The sequence below is a fragment of the Hippocampus bargibanti genome, linkage group LG06 (assembly GCF_051943395.1).
Source record: "Hippocampus bargibanti isolate YZ-2025 linkage group LG06, ASM5194339v1, whole genome shotgun sequence".
Lineage (NCBI taxonomy): Eukaryota > Metazoa > Chordata > Actinopteri > Syngnathiformes > Syngnathidae > Hippocampus > Hippocampus bargibanti.
In genome coordinates, this window is record NC_142739.1 from 21,649,829 (window position 1) to 21,670,063 (window position 20,235).

The 20,235-nt window shown below is 42.7% G+C and overlaps 1 protein-coding gene across 1 annotated transcript; it reads left to right on the forward strand.

Annotated features, from left to right (window-relative positions):
• Nucleotides 1-525: 525 nt before the first annotated feature.
• atp8b2 (ATPase phospholipid transporting 8B2) lies at nucleotides 526-19,940 on the forward strand. Its single transcript, XM_088998866.1, has 27 exons — nucleotides 526-567; nucleotides 800-913; nucleotides 1,963-2,061; nucleotides 2,171-2,232; nucleotides 2,542-2,614; nucleotides 2,833-2,903; nucleotides 2,981-3,060; nucleotides 3,140-3,298; nucleotides 7,410-7,498; nucleotides 7,599-7,795; nucleotides 8,807-8,927; nucleotides 9,068-9,155; nucleotides 9,306-9,340; nucleotides 9,431-9,590; nucleotides 9,672-9,860; nucleotides 9,952-10,067; nucleotides 10,227-10,379; nucleotides 11,321-11,432; nucleotides 11,503-11,608; nucleotides 11,679-11,868; nucleotides 13,693-13,876; nucleotides 14,923-15,146; nucleotides 15,232-15,315; nucleotides 15,390-15,635; nucleotides 15,726-15,864; nucleotides 17,044-17,174; nucleotides 18,813-19,940. Exons 3-27 carry the CDS (start codon nucleotides 2,050-2,052, stop codon nucleotides 19,296-19,298), a joined length of 3,507 nt encoding a protein of 1,168 aa, XP_088854992.1. The 5' UTR covers nucleotides 526-567; nucleotides 800-913; nucleotides 1,963-2,049; the 3' UTR covers nucleotides 19,299-19,940.
• The last annotated feature ends 295 nt before the right edge of the window (nucleotides 19,941-20,235 follow it).

A 20,235-nucleotide genomic window follows, 5' to 3' on the forward strand; every position in this document is an offset into this window, starting at 1 on the left:
TTTGTCACTGTTGACACATCTAAATAATATTTCAGAACTGCTAAGACAAATCAATTCTTAGTTCCCTGGCGGGAAAATTACATCAGGTTATGAGTCAAGCCTGAATAGACGGCGAAAAACTGCAGTGGGTTGATTAACGTGTGCGCATGGGATTGCGAGTTTATCGCGTTAGTTGTGTCGACTGTTCCTGTGGCCTCCTCATTGGTTCTCATGTCGTCATCAGTCAAATCTGTGCTGAGAATTCTTTCCTATCCTCGGAGCAATACAGGCACAATACTTGCATCTCCGCTGCGCTCGGCAGAGTCATTTCAATTCAAAAGTGGTCTCATCAATATTTAAGGACGCTGATCTAAGCAATAAACATGTTATTCTATCTCAGCATCGTGAACATCACGGCACATTTTGGCTGAAATGCAAACAAATGTCCAGGATTATAAAATGTTCCTTTACTAAAACGGTTATGGTTGTTTGTCTACATGTGTTCTGCCAATTGTTTCTTTTCCCACAGAGGAGAAGAGAAGAGTCAGGGCCAATGACAGACAGTACAATGACAAGTTCCAATATGCTGTAAGATCTATCTCTCTCTCTCTCTCTCTCTCTCTCTCTCTCTCTCTCTCTCTCTCTCTCTCTCTCTCTCTCTCTCTCTCTCTCTCTCTCTCTCTCTCTCTCTCTCTCTCTCCCTCTGTTTCTCTCTCCCTCTCCCTTTCTCTCTCTCTCTCTTACTACTATGCAACATTATGCTATGCTATACGGAATTTTATCTGTATCTTTTCCATATGCCCTTTGAAAACACAACAAGAGTAACCGCATCACCACATCCAAGTACAACGTCCTCACCTTCCTGCCCATCAACCTGTTCGAGCAGTTCCAGGAAGTGGCCAACACCTACTTCCTCTTCCTGCTTATACTTCAGGTGAGCGGCAGTCAAGAAGGGGGGAGTGGGTCACATTTAAGACTAAACATCTGCTGATTGCTGCTCATTGCAAAAAAAAATGTGGATGTTTTCCCAGGCTACTACCATTAACGACATCATAGTATTTAATTACTCTCATATCCATGACTGAAATGCTCTCATACTCAATACTGAATTCTTTCAGTTTACAGATGAAAATGCACTAGTGCAATGTTAATGTAAATAAAAATAACATTAAATTTAAAAAAATCCTCATTTTACGTGACTGAACAACTACCCCACACATATGACAAAAACACCCTCACATTCTTGTGAAATTTCGTTTGTCTATGCATATTACTAAAACACATACTCTTAAAATGTTCTCACACATAACATATATGTGTATATATACATATAACAGATTGTTTTATTTGCTTTCCATTTACTTTTGAAATGCTCTCACATAAACTATGTAAATATACTACCGCGCAACTGAAACACTCCCAGGCAATTGAAATACCTTTACACACAAGATTTAAATACTCTCACCACATTTTCTCATTTTCACCACATAAAATGTCTGACAGCTAACTGTAATGCACACACACACACACACTTTTGAACTGATTTCACATATAGAAACACATAACTGTAATTTATTTTGATTTCACACACAACTGCAAAGCCGTCACACCACACTACCGGAACGCTCTCACACACATACACATGAATAAAATGCTAACACACGTTCCATTGATGTTTTTTTTCTCAAGTGACATACTCAAGTGAAACAAATGATTAAACAGGCACGACTTAAATGCTCTCATTCACAGTAGTGAACTGCTCTCATGCTACTGAATATTCCCAATCATACACAACTGAAGCACTGTCTCATAAATTAATGCCTTTTTTTTTTTTTGCTCAGACGCAATTGAAAACCTAGCTTTTTACACACATAACCCTCAAACAAACATTGTCACCACCATTTGAACGCTCTGTTCAAAGTTTGCCAACTTGCGGTTTCTTCATTCATTCTAACACAAAGGTGTCTGCTCTCTATGATCCAGTTGATCCCTGAGATCTCCTCCCTGTCGTGGTTCACCACCATCGTGCCTTTAACTCTGGTGCTGAGCATCACCGCCGTGAAGGACGCAATGGATGACTACGTGTGGACTACTCTTTCTTGCTTTATGTCATACTGAAAGACTTTTTGGGGGAAAACCCCGTTGGGGTGAAACGCTAACATTTGTCTTCTTCTTTGGTGTTGACTTTTAGTTTCGCCACAGGAGTGACAACCAAGTAAACAACCGCCAGTCTCGGGTACTCAGCCGTGGCTCGTAAGTTGTCAATATGGAGATTTTTTTGACATGTATAACCTACAATGGACACAGCAAACACATGCCATCATCTGAGTTGCTCAATTTTACTTCCCGTCTCGAAAAATGGCAGCTTTGAAAGTCTTAAATGTTTAATTTGTTGCTGTGTTTAAAATCATGGTGATGTGTAGAAGTAAATCATATAGTGCAGCATGAACAAGTCCAGACTTTGAGGAGCCCTTGTTTAGTCCTGTCAAAAACATATTAGCTGAAAGGTAATACACATTTCAACCCTTCTTTATTTTTAGTCATCCCATTTTGCTGTTTCAGACTTCAGAATGAAAGGTGGATGAATGTCCGAGTAGGTGACATCATCAAATTGGAGAACAATCAATTTGTGGCAGTAAGTAACGATATACAGTACATGTAATCTCATAAGATTCAAATGTCTATCTGTAGGTACTTTTTTGCAACATAAAAGGGACAAATTATTAGCATCTGTTCTCACTAATTCATTTAGTTCGATTGATACCTAGTTGAAAATGCAAATAAATACAATAAAATGAAAATGTAATTGATTGACATACTCTTTTGTATCTGTACAACCGCCTCTGTTGACAGGCTGACTTGCTCCTATTGTCCAGCAGTGAACCTCATGGTCTCTGTTACATCGAGACAGCCGAACTGGACGGGTCAGCGAGCACACTGCAACTTTTCAGTCAGCTCCGCATACAATAATTCATTTTATGAAGTCTCAAATATTTTCCAGAGAGACCAACATGAAGGTGCGGCAGTCTGTTTCTGTGACATCCGAACTGGGGGACCCCAACAACTTGGCGCAGTTCAATGGTCCGTTTTGAGATGAATTTTTAAGTATATATGTTTCCCTGTCCCCCTTCAAATATGAGGTTCATCTCTCTGTGTCAAGGTGAGGTGTTCTGTGAGCCCCCCAACAATAAACTGGATCGTTTTAGGGGAATATTGTACTGGCAGGAGAAAAAGTACATTTTGACCAACCAGAACATGCTTCTCCGAGGGTGTGTCGTCCGCAACACGGAGGTCTGCTACGGCTTGGTCATCTTTGCAGGTAGAAAAGTGTTGGTATGCGACGTACTCAATCTTTGTGTTCAGAGAACATTCAAAAGATAAATACAGAGTTCAAGCTTTACTATTGTGGTCCTACCCCCAACCATTTTATCACGGAAGTCTGCGTTTTTGTAGTGATATGATATGCATGACAAATGACATTTTGTGCAGTTATGCTTCATTAGTTATGCTACGTAATAATATAACAAGGCTACGTATGACTAAGTATTCAATAAGAATAAAATTGGTTAATCCCAGAAAACTATCTGAAATGCAAACTAGGTTTTGCTCATTCATGATGAACAACAAGCCTCCGGGCTAAAAAAACATGTTTTTTAATTAATGCAAAATCGCACTAGCACGAACCATCTATCGTATTTGCTAATGAACGAGCAGTTCCAATGTTTTTTGCACTCAAAGATTTAACTAAGCATAGTTAACTAACTAATGAGCTAAATAGTAATTTAAAGTCCTCACGTATGCATAAGAATACACTCAGTAGAATAGTTATTTAGCACTTTAGCGATTAAAAAATGCTAACTAATAAATGCCAAGCTAACGAGGTAACGGGTTGGTTTTGGACACTTTAAATAATAATACACTCAGTTGAATAGTTATTTTTCACTTTAGCGATAATAAACGCTAACTACTAAACGGCAAGATAACTAGGTAATGGGTTGGCTTGGGGCACTTTAATATTAAATCGGCAACTAAGTAACCACATGCTTAATCAGCATACCTGTCAACCTAGGCTAATAGCTGCCCTTATAAATGATTATGATTCCCGGATAAAATTTGTTGTCGTCACCTTACCGTGGTGGAGGGGTTTGTGTGTCCCAATGATCCTAGGAGCTAGGTTGTCTGGGGCTTTATGCCCCTGGCAGGGTTACCCATGGCAAACAGGAACTGGGTGAGGGACCAGACAAAGTACGACTCAGAAGACCCCATATGAAGAAAAACATAAATGGACTTGGTTTTGCCTTGCCGGGACGCGGGTCACCGGGGCCCCTCTCCGGAGCCAGGCATGGAGATGGGGCTCGTTGGCGAGTGCCTGGCGGCCGGGCCTACACCCTTGGGGCCCGGTCGGGCTCAGCCCGAAAAGGAAACGTGGGTCCCCCTTCTCAAGGGCTCATCACCCATGGGAGGGGCCAGAGGGGTCGGGTACATTGTGAGCTGGGCGGCAGCAAAAGGCGGGGACCCTGGCGGTCCGACCCTCGACTGCAGAAGCTAGCTCTTGGGACGTGGAACCTCTGTTACAGGTAAGGAGCCCGAGCTGGTGCACAAGGTCGAAAAGTTCCGACTAGACATAGTTGGGCTTGCCTCCACACACAGCCTGGGTTCCGGCACCAGCCCTCTCGAGAGGGGTTGGACTCTCTTACTTATTGACCCCGGCTCGCCGCCTGTACGTTGGGATTCACCCCGGTAGACGAAAGGGTTGCTTCCCTCTGCCTTCGGGTGGGGGGACGGGTTCTGACTGTTGTTCGTGCATATGCGCCAAACAGCAGTTCAGTGTACCCATCCTTTTTGGAGACCTTATGGGTGTGATGGAGAGCACTCTCCCCTGGGACTCCCTTGTTCTGCTGGGCAATTTCAATGCTCATGTGGGCAATGACAGTGAGACCTGGAGGGGCGTGATTGGGAGAAACGGCCCCCCCCCCCCCCCCCCCCCGATCAGAACAGGAGTGGTGTTTTGTTATTGGACTTCTGTGCTCGACATGGATTGTCTATAACAAACACTTTATTCAAACATAAGGGTATCCATATGTGCACGTGGCACCATGACACCTTTGGTCGCAGTTTGATGATTGACTTTATAGTTGTATCATCGGATTTGCGGCCTCATGTTTTGGACACTCGAGTGAAGAGAGGGGCGGAGCTGTCAACTGATCACCACCTGGTGGTGAGTAGGCTCCCTTGGTGGGGGAAGGTGCCAGTCCGACCTGGCAGATCCAAACGTGTTGTGAGGGTTTGTTGGGAACGTTTGGCGGAATCCCCTATCAGAAGGAGTTTCAACTCCCACCTCCGGCAGAACTTTACACATGTCCTGGGGTTGGTGGGGGACATTGAGTCCGAATGGACCATGGTCCGTACCTCCCTTGCTGAGGCGGCAAATCGGAGTTGTGGCCGTAAGGTGGTTGGACCCTGTCGTGGCGGCAACCCCCGTACTCGCTGGTGGACACCAGTAGTAAGGGATGCCGTAACGCTGAAGAAGGAGTCCTATCGGGCCTATATGGCCTGCAGGACCCCTGAAACAGCTGACAGGTATCGATTAGCCAAGCGGAATGCAGCCTCGGTGGTCGCCGAGGCAAAAATACGGGCATGGGAAGAGTTCGGTGAGGCCATGGAAGCCGACTTCCGGTCCGCTTCGGGGAAATTCTGGTCCACCATCCGGTGTCTCAGGAGGGGAAAGCAGTGCACCCCTAACACTGTGTACAGTGAGGATGTGGCGCTGCTGACCTTAACTCGAGACGTCATGAATCGGTGGGCAGAGTACTTCGAAGACCTCCTCAACTCCACCAACACGCCTTTCTTGGAGGAAGCAGTGTCTGGGGACTTCGAGGTGGGCTCTCCGATCTCTGTAGTTGAAGTCACCAAGGTGGTTAAAAAGCTCCTCGGTGCCAAGGCCCCGGGGGTGGATGAGATCCGACCGGAGTTCCTAAAGGCTCTGGATGTTGTGGGGCTGTCTTGGCTGACACGCCTCTGCAACATTGCGTAGTCATCGGGGAGAGTGCCTCTGGATTGGCGGTCCCCCTTTTTAAAAAGGGGAACCGGATGGTGTGTTCCAACTACAGAGGGATCACACTCCTCAGCCTCCCTGGAAAGGTCTATTCAGGGGTTCTAGAGGGGCGCGTCCGTCAGAAAGTCGAGCCTCAGATTGAGGAGGAACAGTGTGGTTTTCGTCCCGGCCGTGGAACAGTGGACCAGCTCTACACCCTTAGCAGGGTCCTCGAGGGTGCATGGGAATTCGCCCAACCAGTCTACATGTGCTTTGTGGACTAGGAGAAAGCGTTTGACCGTGTCCCTCGTGGAGTTCTGTGGAGGGTGCTTCGGGAGTACGGGGTACAGGAGCGCCTGACACGGGCCGTTCGGTCCCTATACGACCAATGTCAGCGTCTGGTTCGCATTGGCGGCAATAAGTTGGAATAGTTTCCAGTGAGGGTTGTGCTCCGCCGAGGCTGCCCTTTGTCACAGAGAGGTGCCACATCGAGGTGCCACATCGAGAGGAGCCAGATGAGGTGGCTCGGGCATCTGATTAGCTGGGTTGATAGCTTTTTGCATCAAGTATGCAGATGGCTCGTGCGGGTTATTTGTGGAGCCTGATTGATGGGATATTTTAACCTTGCAGTCTACACTCTGCCTTTGAACTATCAAAGTTGAAACAAGTCCAAATTTCACTGTTTTCCTCCATTTTGTCGCGCTCTCTCTGTCATCTGCCTGTCTCTTTAATGTTTAAACCACCTCCCCTTACTTCTACGTTCTTGACCAATCACGTGGCTTTACCCGAAGACTGGGGGCAGGGAATAGAGGACAAAAAAAAAGTCGGCTGCCATTTTCGTTTTGGAGAACAGCCTCACTCTCTCTCTGTCTGTTAACCCCCCACCCCCCTCCTCTCACTGCTACGTTCTTGACCAATGAGGTGGCTTTAACTGAAGACTGGGGGCGGGCAATAGAGGACAAAAATGAGTCGGCTGCCATTTTTCTTGTTAGGAGAACAGGCTCGTTCGCGAACGACACATCACTCATTGTGGCGCTCTGTGTGTATCCCAAAAAATAGTTTGTATGCCAAGGTTAAATTTTCATAAATTTAACATTCGTAAACTGAAAAGTTCCTAGGCCAAAGGTTTTGTAAACCGACGTATCACTGTAAAATATGGGCAAAACGTATAAATTGACAGGTGTGCTAACTAAACAGCTATTTCATTAGATAATAAATTGGTTATAGCTAAATAGCTTGCTAGTTAGCAAATTAAACAACTTTGTAGGGAGGATGGTGGTCATTATCTCTGTATTGAAATTATGTAGACCTGGTCTTCTCATAAGAATTTGTCATAAATTGTACAATACGATACTGATTTTTAGTTGCTCGTACAATATGTGTTTTTGCTTCCCAGGCCCAGACACCAAGCTAATGCAAAACAGCGGTCGCACCAAGTTCAAGCGGACCAGCATCGACCGTCTGATGAACACGTTGGTCCTCTGGGTGAGACACCTTCTCACTTTCATCGCGGGCAGCTATTTAAGGATATGATCTCAGTGGATTTAGTGTCATGTGTGAAGGAATTCATTTTTCTGCATGTCAGATCTTTGCTTTCCTGGTGTGCATGGGTCTCATTTTGGCTGTGGGCAATGCCGTTTGGGAGCGAGAGGTGGGCACGCTGTTTCAACAGTACCTACCTCTGGATCCTCCCATGGGTGGTTTCCTCTTCTCCGCTGTCCTCACTTTCTGGTCTTATGTGATCATCCTCAATACAGTGGTGCCCATCTCGCTGTATGTCAGGTGAATACAGGCCTACATGTAAGATAATGTCAATAATTTAACTCATTCACTGCCAGATGATGTGCAAAAATGTGTACACTCCAGTGCCAGGGTTTTTGTCATTTTGTCACAGAATATTGAATTTTAGGACTACATAAATATTCAATGCAGCGTAAGAAACCTTTGACTCTCTTCTTTCATCAGAAAAAAAAGAGTTAATTCCTAAGTTATATGGGTCTGGGCTCCAGTTATCTGAGCTTGAAATGGGGGCGGCTGTACAAAAGGCAAATTTTGCCCACTCGTGGGAGGGAAAAATATTGTCAGAGGTCTGACCAGCGCTTTATTGGCAACCCCGGCAAAAAAAAAAAAATCCCAAACAAATTCTGCAATGGCGCTCCACGTCATGCTTTTCAATTCCCAAATGAGTAAACATTTAAATAATAATGCTTAATTTTAAAATCAAAAAGTCATAATACTAAAGTAGGAAATTATATCAGCATTTTTCAAGAATCAAGTAAGAGTTTGACGAGGAGTAGCTCACGTACAAAAACAGAAAAAGACCATTTTGGGAGAATCAAATCATTACATTGAAAACATTGCAATTTCGCATGACTTAAGTTTTATTTTTTCATGCATAAAGTTTTCAAGAACACACAAAAACAATCAAAACAAGGGGTCTTCAAGTGTTCTCTCCATGACACGGATGTGTCTCCGCCATTTTGAGGCACTAATATTCCACAATCAAATGCAAAGAACTGAGCTACTTTGATAGGCCGTGATTGAAGTTGTTTGTGACCACACCCACAGTGGCGCAGCCCTCTTTTGCAGATGCCCCATTCACCATGCAGAAATCGATCATATTAGAAAAAAAATCTGTCAAGTATTAAGTGATTTTACTTAAAATATATTTTAAAAATAATGTAAACAAATTAAATTAATTACAAATTATTTTTTAAAGAAAGTAGAACGTTTACACGAGTCAAGCAAAATACAGTCAATCCGATTTGCATATTTTTAATGTGTGCATAACAGTGTAGAGGTGATCAGACTGGGCCACAGCTACTTCATCAACTGGGACCAGCTCATGTTCTGCTCCAAATGCAACACAGCGGCCGAGGCCCGCACCACCACACTGAGTGAGGAACTGGGGCAGGTGGGCTTCCACAGCAAAGCAAAATGTCGTACTAATGTAGAAGGAGACAATGTTTGACATTATTCTTTGATTGCTTTGGTGTTTGACCCAATTCACCTGCAATGTTTTAGTTGTTTTGAAAAAGAAATAATTTCATTCAGGTGGAGTACATCTTCAGTGACAAGACAGGGACACTCACGCAGAACATCATGAGCTTTAAAAAGTGTTCTATCAATGGACACAGTTATGGTGAGTTGTCGCAATTATGCAAAATGGATTCTATCAAATATGGTATATGACATTTTGCGGTCAAAATTGAACAGAACATTAAGCCAACAATTGTCCTTTGTACTATAATCTGAAAAAGAACGTTCTATCTGTGCGTTGTGTCACTTTTAGGGGAAGTAGCAAATCCATTGGGGCCACAGCCAAAGGTCTGTATCCCAAGCTAAAAATCTCCAGTACATAAAAAGTCCCGAAACGTAATAATGTACATCTGACTCTCATCTAATTTTCTCTTCCAGAGGCTGGACTTCAGTCCTTTCAATCTCCTAGCAGATCCAGACTTCTGTTTCTACGATGACACACTCCTGGAGTCAGTCAAAGTAGGAGATTCTCACACTCAAGAGTTTTTCCGTCTGCTGTCCCTCTGCCACACCGTCATGAGTGAGGAGAAGAGTGAAGGTGAGGAACAGGATAAAAACACGTTGAATCTGGCATCATTGATCCAGGACATTTTACCCTTTGAGTTTGTGTGTGTCCCAGGTGAGCTGGCCTACAAAGCCCAGTCTCCAGACGAGAGTGCTCTTGTGACAGCTGCAAGAAATTTTGGATTTGTGTTTCGCTCTCGAACACTGGGGACCATCACCACCACTGAGATGGGGCGAACCGTCACCTATACCCTCCTTGCCATCCTGGACTTTAACAACGCACGAAAGAGGATGTCTGTCATTGGTAGGATGGGTGGATGGATGGTCATGACATAGACATGCTGATCCCATACTGATGATCCTCACATGTTTTTGTTCGCGTGTTTGTTTGTCAGTCCGTAACCCCGAGGGCAGGATTCGTCTGTACTGCAAAGGTGCTGACACAGTGTTGTTGGAAAGGCTGCGCCCGTGTAAGCAGGACCTGATCAATATCACCTCAGACCACCTCAATGTGAGTCATCAACCTCTACGGGTAGACTCCAGCGTGTACCTGTGCTGCCATCTACAGTCACAATGGCAAAACTTGCTATGCAAACATAATTTTTCAAGTATCCATACCAGTTTGTTCCATATTTTACCTGATTTTTGGGGGGCTTGGGGTTGACCCCAGGAGTATGCTGCTGACGGGCTACGTACATTGGCTCTGGCCTACCGGGACCTGTCGGAGGAGCAATGGGAGATGTGGTCAGAGAGCCACCAATGTGCTGACAAAGAAGAAGAATTGTTGTCAGCTGCCTATGAGCAAATAGAACAAGACATGACGGTCAGTCCACTCGGTTTGACATTTATCCGATTTGAATCAAGGACGACTACACAGTGTTTGTCTCCTACATGGATACTTTCCAATTTTATTGAGCAACATAGTGAACCTTTCATTAACTCATTCACTGCCATTCACGAATTTATTCTGGAATTGAAAATATGACATAGAGCGCCATTCTTGAATTTGTTTGGGTTTTGGTTTTTCTTGTTTGAGTGCTGATAAAGCAATGGACATGGCCTCTGGCAATGTTTTTTTTCCCTTCCATAAGGGGTAACATTTCCTCTTTTCCCATGTCAGCACTTTGTTCTAGATTCAGCTGTTGTTAAAGTGCTATATAAAGCAATATGTATGTATGTACAGGTATTAAATTGTATTTTGGACAGCCGCCCTAATTTCAAGCTCATATAACTCCAGACCAATAAAATTTAGGAATTAACTCTGTTTTTAATTACAGAAGAGAGTCTAAGGTTTCTTACGCTGCATTGAATGTTTATGTAGTCCTAAAATTCAATATCCTGCAATTTGAGTGAAAATGACAAAAAACCTGGCACTGGAGCGGACACATTTTTGCACATCGTCTGGCAGTGAATGAGTTAATGTGGAGCATGTATGATGAATAATGGTTCACTCAGCCTCACTCAAGTTCTTTGGTAGGCCAGCTGTGGTGTAGTTTGCTCTTTGCCTCATTTATGCCTTGCTTTGCCACAGTTATGGCAGCAAACAGATGAGTTTATGCCGTAATTGCTCAAGGTACTAACTTCAACTTTGCACAAAAGTCAAAATGCCTCACTCCTGCAAGTAGACAGACACATTTTCATCTCTGTCACTTGACACCGCTCACTTTCACTCACGCAAATTGACAAATGGCAAAGCAATTGCCCCAACAGGCAACCAGGATTGGATAAAACTCAAAATGTGTATATCTGCATGTGTGTGTTTAGCTTCTGGGAGGTACAGCTATAGAGGACAAGCTGCAGGAAGGTGTCCCAGAGACCATCGCTCTCCTCTCCCTAGCCAACATCAAGACATGGATTGTTACAGGAGACAAGCAAGGTGAGACGAAAGCGATGTTGTCTGTCAAAGTTCCAGGATCCACTCAAGTTCCTGTTTTTACCGTACACAGAGACGGCTGTCAATATTGGCTACTCGTGTAAGATGCTGACAGATGATATGACTGAGATTTTTATCATCAGTGGACACAGCGTCCAGAGAGTGAAGCAGGAACTCAGGTCAGACTTTAGAATTTACATTTCTGACGTTCTATGACACAGAAAAGTCAATGTTTTCTTTCCTCAAAAGGAGAGCAAGGGAACAGATGATTGCATTGTCGCAAACGAAAGATGGCGACAGACAAGAGGTGGTCGAGGGATGTGGAGACGTCTGCTTCATGACGTCCAGAGAAGCAAGAAAGCAGTCACAATGTCCTCCTTTCAATCGCATGGACAATATCGCTGGAGATTTCGCCCTCGTCATCAATGGCCACAGCTTGGTAGGCAATTAAAAGCCATATCATTAGGTACACCGGTACACTCCATATCAATGGTGTCATACTCACTTTTTGTCGCGGGCTACATTTTCCTTACGAAACAAACATTTTCCAATACATAACTGTATATATATTACAGTATCTTGTAATATATTGTGTTCAATGTCATTTCCCCATATATGTATTTTAAATTCATGTATTATATATTGCAATATATAACAATGTATTAAATAATAATAATAATAATAATAATAATAATAATAATAATACATTTAATTTACAAGCGCCTTTCAAAACTCTCAGGGTCACTTTACAGTCACAGGATAAGTTTTGCAGTGGATGAGCAGCGGCAGCCACACGCGCCAGCGTTCACTCAACCCGGAAATAACTCAAATTGATAGAAAGCTAGCTAGCTAGCTAGCTAATACATAACTAATAATAATAATAATACATGTCATTTATAAGCGCCTTTCAAAACTCTCAATGTCACTTTACAGGATAAGTTAGATAGCTATCTAGCTATATAGCCGTTAGATAGCAAGCTAGCTATATAACCAATAGATAGATAGCCAGCTAGATAGCTAATAGATAGCAAATAAATCAATTCATGCGTGCTTGAAAACACGGATAAAAGATAAAAGCCACCTTTTTTTCTTCAAACAAAGCTGGTCTTGTAATATATTGTTATACAGTAAAGTCTCGTTATATCGATATTCAAGGGAGTCCGAAAAAATATCGATATAACCGGGACTATCGATATATCCGATCCTGCGCCGAACTGCATTAAACAAAAGCCGTCAAAAGAGGGCAGCCAAGCGCCATATAAGAAACGGAGCTGGCCATTAGCTCCCTTTTTTTTGGGTGAGAGATGTTCCCCCAATGTTGCCTCAAAATGGCACATATAATTCTTTAATGATTGTAAACATGTATGCTTTAATCTTCAGAACTACAGTGTATTTGAAACATATTCATAACTGGATGTGTAACAAGAAAGCATATTATCCGAATCTCAAGCCATTGTTTGGATTCACAAGCAATACAAGACGTCTTGGCGTGAAGTCATTTTTATTTGCATTTGAATAAAAAGTGACATCGTCTGTCCTTTAATACACAGTATGGAATGTTAATAATTTTCAAAATCATCGCGCTTCAGCAGACAAAACAAGAAACATTGTTGCAAAAAACGATTGCATTCATATACAGTACAGTGGGCATGTACATAACACAACAGGGAAACTGCAACGCTTACATCTATTTTTGTATTGTATTATGTATACAATTTAAAAAAGTCATCAATCTTCTTCTGCTTCCCATTTTTACCTTTTAACACAAACACTTCAATCTCGTCTGCTACACACGAGCTAGCGTCTGAAAATGAAAATGGCTCTGCTACACGGGTGCTGGGCACGTAACCAAGTCACCTGACCAAGTCGACCAATGGCGCGACTGATGGCGTGAAACGTGACAAAGTCACACGGCCAAGTCGACCAATAGCGCGACCGATGGCGGCTCATGTGACCAAGTCGACCAATGGCGCGACCGATGGCGGCTCACGTAACAAGACACGTGACCAAGTTGACCAATGGCGCGACGGATATATCGATATAAACAACAAAAATGGCCGGCGGGGGATGAAAAGGAGCACCGTAATAACCGGATTATCGTCATAACCGGGTATCGTACTAAACGGTACTAATTATACATAAAAAGACTAGAAATGTGCAAGGGAAATGAAAATAGTATCGTAATAAGCGGTACTATCGATATAACCGATATCGATATAACGAGACTTTAGTGTATATTGCTTCTCTCCTGTCACCCAACAAGGCCCATGCGCTGGAAGCTGACCTGGAGGAGGAGTTTATCACGACGGCGTGCGCATGCAAAGCGGTGATTTGTTGTCGCGTTACGCCGCTGCAAAAGGCTCAGGTGGTGGAACTGGTCAAGAAATACAAGAGAGCCGTCACCTTGGCCATTGGGGACGGAGCCAATGACGTGAGCATGATCAAGAGTAAGTAGGACGGAAGAGTGATAACAAGAAATCAGGGAACAAGAAGGAAAAGAGAAGTTTAGGTGCAGGCGTCCGTTTTTTGCCAACGGTGTGCTCAAAAGAAGCTCAGTAACGCTTATGTGTTTTTCGACCTGGCTGTTACGAAAAGCCACATTGTTTTGCAATGCATGTTGCGGTGTATCTTATGTCCTCATCGTACTGGAAACTTGTTTCTTTGACCATCTTAAAGCTCCCTTGACAAAACAATTCATGCTCCTTCAATGTTGAGATAAACTAGTAATCTGCTATGCTTTTTGTCTTGTGTTCTTGCACTCGATTTTGTTTTGGAAGTCTTACATCATTCTGTTTTGTTTTGTTTTGTGAGCATGTACACTGTGAACAAAGGCTCGAACACAGGAAGATTGTCTTTTACTGCCGGCAAGGGCTGCAATTTTCATGAAGCCACTTCTTGTGCACTTCTTCGAGCGACGCCCAACCTCTTCCAAACTATTTTTTCAGAGTATATGCAAATTTAAGTGATACATTAATAAAACACAGTCTTCTTGATTTGAATACCACACCCTTGGATGTCCCATGATACAAGCACCAACATCCATAAACCAACAGAAAGTACACATTTTAGTGGGTTGTCTTTCCATGAACTGATAGATTTGTAACCTGGCTAATGAGCTCTCCCTGTGACGCAGTTTACCAAATCCTAAATTCTGCCCAAGGCCAGATCTCATACCCGAGGATAACAGTATAACAGGCTGTGTCTGTTCACCTCAGATTGGCCCCACATTTTCTGTGCTTCCATTGCGGGCCTTGTGCTCGGATAACTAAGCATACAATAGCATGAAAATTTTAAATATGACAACTTCTATTCTGTCTATTCTCTATCAGTATGTAATCGTACTTGGCAGTAAATAAAGCATAAAATAATTTGACAGTCCATTCCATTGATAACGATTTAAAGTTGTGTTGTCTTAATGAACTGTGACAAGTGGCCTCTCTTAAAAACTGATGCAAGAAAAAAAATTAGGCTCATGCAAAATCTCTTCCTCCAGGTGCTCATATCGGCGTTGGTATCTCAGGACAAGAGGGCATCCAGGCCGTACTGGCCAGTGACTACTCCTTCTCCCAGTTTCGTTTCTTGCAGCGTCTTCTTCTAGTACATGGCCGTTGGTCCTACCTACGCATGTGCCGCTTTCTGTGCTATTTCTTCTACAAGAACTTTGCCTTCACCATGGTGCATTTTTGGTTCGGATTCTTCTGCGGGTTTTCCGCTCAGGTCAGAGCGGAAATATTATGTTTTGCAGACAAATTTGGACTTGTGGAACTAGAACAATCGTCGGGTATCCATCTATGTCTTACAGACGGTATATGATCAGTTCTTCATCACGCTCTACAACATTGTTTTCACTTCTCTGCCTGTACTCGCAATGGGCATATTTGACCAGGTATTAATACATTAACCCTTTCATGCACCCTGTAACCTGATGACATGCTAAGCGATCCCCTCTGTGTATTTTAGGACGTGCCTGATCAAATGAGTCTGGAGTATCCAAAGCTCTATGAACCCGGTCAATTCAATCTACTCTTCAATAAGAAAGAGTTCTTCATCTGCATCGCCCAGGGCATCTACACATCACTTGTTTTGTTTTTCGTCCCCTACGCCATCCTAGTCGACGCCTCGCAGAGCAACGGAGAGCCTCTCAACGACTACCAGACCTTTGCTGTTACCACGGCGACAGCACTGGTCATTGTGGTGAGTGTACAGGTAAGCCGATGGTGTGATTTCGAACACGTCATCATCAAGTGTGTTATAATCATCCTTGTCTTGTTTTTTTTTATTTTTGGGATTGTGTAGATCTCACTGGACACTGGCTTCTGGACCATTTTCAACCATGTGTTTGTGTGGGGCTCGTTAGGCTGCTACTTCTCCATCATGTTTGCTGTGCACAGTCAGACACTCTTCAGTAGCTTTCCCAATCATTTTCATTTTGTAGGTTGGTCCATATTTCTGTTCCATCCATAAAAACAGTAGAAATAAATCATAATCTCACCCCCCCCACCCCAATTTCTTTTTCATTAGTATCTGTAAAGTAAGTGTTGAATGTTTTTGCACCTGGAGTACACGGTCAAAAGGTTCAACATTATTCACTGCATTCACAAATGTATTCGGGAATTGAAAAGATGACTTAGAATGCCATTCCTGAATTTGTTCAGGTTTTTTTATGCCTGGGTGCAGATACAGCGCTGGCCATGGCCTCTGTTTTTTTTTCTTTTCCACAAGGGGCAGCATTTCACCTTTTTCCATCTGAGCGCTTTGTTCCAGCTTCAGCGGTTGTTAGAGCGCTATACTGTACTGTATAAACTAATATGTATGTATTGCATTGTATTTGGGACAGCCACCCTCATTTCAAGCTCATGTAACTCCAGACCCGTATAATTTAGGAATTAACTCTTTTTTTCCTGATAAAAGAAGAGAGTCCAAGGATTTTTACGCTTGATTGAATGTTTATGTGGTCCTAAAACTCATTATTCTGTGGGTCCTGCAATTTGAGTGGAAATGACAAAAACCCTGGCACTGGAGTGGACACATATTTTGCACGTTGTCTGGCAGTGAATGAGTTAATAACATTTATTTAGGGAGACTTAACTCTTTTTTTTCCTCAAAAGTTTGAGCCAAGGTTGAACTTTTTTTTGCCAAAATTCATCCGTGATAGCTAAATACGACACTGATCATCATCAAAACAATTCCACACCGACAGTGAAGCGTTGTGGTGCCAGTGTCATGCTTTGGGGTTATTGCTTTCCTCAGTCAGATTGGAGAAAATTGAGAAAGGTTCGACATTTCGTCAACGTTAGCGGTTGGAAATATGTATTTTTTAAATGTTCTGAAAAGTCTTATTGAAGGACTGGAATATATTATGGCTTTATCTGAGGCACTTGATATGGTGGCCAGGATGTGCTGACTCAGTGAACATGAGTTTAAATATAATTGCTTCATTTTGTCCACAGCCACATAAAACATTATAAATCCATGTGCAAATTGGGGGGGGGGGATAAAAAAATGGACTTAGAAGAGAGCCATGTGGAATGCCGCTTTGTAATATGTGTTTTCTCCAGTACATATTTACCATTTAAGACTGACCATTTGTTTGTTTGTGTGTTTATGAGTACAGGCAGTGCTCAGAGAACACTATTGCAGCCAGTCGTGTGGTTGACGATTGCACTGGCAACAGCAATTTGTATAGTTCCAGTTTTGGCATTCCGCTTCCTCAAGTTGGACCTCAAACATCAACTCTCAGACACGGTGAGGAAAAACAAGAACGTTAACGTCAGTAAAGAGGCTTCACGCATTTATCTAAAAATTTCTCAACTCGTGATTAACTGCAGAACATAGGTGATTTTTTAACTCACCCAGACGTGCAAAAATGTGTCCACCCTAAGTGCCAGGGTTTTTGTCATTATCACTCAAATTCCAGGACTCACAAAATAGAGTTTTAGGACTACATAAACATTCAATACAGCGTAGGAAACCTTAGACTCTCTTCTTTCATCAAAAAAGAGTTAATTCCTAAATTATATGGGTCTGCAGTTATATGAGCTTGAAATGAGGGTGGACTCACAGAATATTGAGTTTTAGGATTACATAAACATTCAATACAGGGTAGGAAACCTTAGACTGTCTTCTTTCATCAAAGAAAGAATTAATTCCTAAATTATATGGGTCTGGAGATATATGAGTTTGAAATGAGGGTGGCTGTCCAAAATACAATGCAATGCATACATAATGGTTTAGATAGTGCTAATAAAATGCCAACATGGAAAAAAAGGGAAATGTTGCCCCCTGGCGGAAGGGAAAAAACATTGCAAGAGGCCTGGCCAGCGCTTTATCAGCACCCAAGCAAGAAAATACAAAAACGTAACATATTCGGAAATGGCGCCCCACGTCATATTCTCAAATCCCGAATAAATTTGTGAATGGCAGTGAATGAGTTAATGGGTGAGCAAAGCTTTGACTGATGTCACATATTGTAAAAAGACACCAAATTCACATTGTAGTTGTTTTGAATTTGGAAGAATGTCATCTTTTAGTTACGTTTTCCACATCTCGTTGTCCTTTGAGATCATTTAAAACAGACTGAGATTACAGATTGACTAACATGTAGAACCCAAGAGAACAAAACAGTAGTGTGAGATAAATTCCCCAGTGACCGAAAGAAAAACATTGAAATATCAGCAGCCCGATGTCCCTTGAGAGGTGAAAATGAAATGGGAAAACGGGTAAAGGAATGCGTATAGACATTTCAAGTAAGAAAAATTGTCATCACATACATTTAGTGGAAACAATCTGCAGAGCACCGATGCGAATGTGGAACTGTTGCGGCTTGGAATTGAAGCGGATTTACGTCGGACAGGAGATGTGAGACAGTCTCTTTTTGTCAATGGATGCTACAGCCTCGTGTTTGCTTTCAACATTTAGCTTGTAGCAGATGTGCACATTTCACCATGATGTCCCTCATCCACTGGTGAAAAGGAGGCTTTGATCCTCTCCTTTTTCATCTAGAGCTGCTTCATATAGCAAAGAGGGTGCGCAAAAAGTGCTTAAAATTGAATGACTGTTTACCGGTATGTCTTTTGTGTTGTGTCAATTATTTGTTATTTAGCTTTTTTGTTGTTGTTTTGACTATAAGATGGCGCCGCGAGAGTAGCTGCCTTTACAGCAGCTCCTGTATTTTGTTTGTCTACTTTTTCCTTTCCTTTCCTCCTACTTTCATCACTTTGTTGCTGTGAAATGAAAATGTCACCACTGCGAGACTAGTTAAGGCTAATCCAATCCATCCATGGAAAGTTGAAGAGTGATTGTGAACAATAATCAAAAGTCAGTTTTTTACCTCAATAATCTAATTAGAATTTTTACAAAATACCTTTTGTTTCCTCTCTCTAGGGCCGCCACACTCAATTGATGTGTCAAAAGAAGCGCAGGCCAGCAGGTGGTCGCCTAGCATCTACATGGCGCAGTACGGGCAGCGTCTCAGAGGGCCGCCTGGGCGCCAGGGGCGGTTCCCGGCGGTCTGGCTACGCTTTCGCTCACCAGGAGGGATTCGGGGAACTCATCACCTCTGGGAAAAACATGCGGTTGTCATCTCGAGCTCTGGCTAGTTTCACCTGCAGACATAGTTCCAGTTGGATCGACACCTTGCGGAGAAAGAAGCACACTCACATACCCCCCGGTACATCGGGGGAGGGCACTCCTGCGCTTTCCCACTCCTCTTCTGTCTTGGGGTGCTCGCAGGAGGCACCCAGTGACGCGGAAACTATACAAGACTTTCAGATGATTCCCATGACTTCTACTTCAGCGGAAGCTTCTGAGGAAGGGGCCTTCAGCACTGGCTCAGCCTGTGTTGCCGAGAAAACAAATCAAAAAGAATGAAAAGAAAGAAAAAAATATGACAAAAGTGGACTCAAACAAACAGGAAGTAGAAATGTGTGAAATACGTATTGTAATTGTTAATGGTTATTTATCTACTAACTGGACAAAAGGCTTTAAAACTGTCAAATACGTCCACACCATAGTCACCAGAGATGCTCCTTGTTAAATGTATTATAAGGTACAGATCACTGGAGTGAGGTTGTATGAGATGAAAAACCAGTAGGAGGATGACAACATGCTGATGGTATTGTGGCTTGGTGGCCCATAGAGGTCAAAGGTGAAATCTGATTGGTTATTATTGTCACGTTTCGGTTTGCGACCTACGGGTGTCACTGTAGGGCCCCGCCTGCAGCTGCACAGGCGGCAGTTAAATTGACTTTGTTTCACCCCGTCAGGTTTGTTTCGGCCTGTCATGGTTTACTCTCGGTTTTGTTTGCTACTTTGGATGTTTTTTTTTTTTCAAATGACTTTGTTTTGAAAGGCGTTTAGAAATTAAATGTATTATTATTTGTTGTTTGAGATTTTGTTCCTGCTGATTTTATTTAATCCAATTTGTAAAATACACCCTGCTCCTACCTCCTGCCTGCGTTTTTGGGGTCCACCACATCACCACACGCAAAATTGTGACAATTATACTGTAGTTTCAATTGCATTGGGGGAGATTACATTGACATGGCAACAAATGGAAATGGACACCCCTCCCAACAAATATTTTCAGTTTTCTGCAACTGAATTTTCAATGTATTTTAAAGGACAACCGACACCACTTTTTGTTTCCTAACTGACATCAGAAAAACATTTTATAGCATGTAAAATACCCAAACACGCAGTACGATATTTTTAGTCAATGCAAAACACCAATAAAAATGACAAAGTGTCTAAAAACTACTTCAAATTGAAACCGGAAGTATCAGAATCAGAATCAGAATCAGAATAC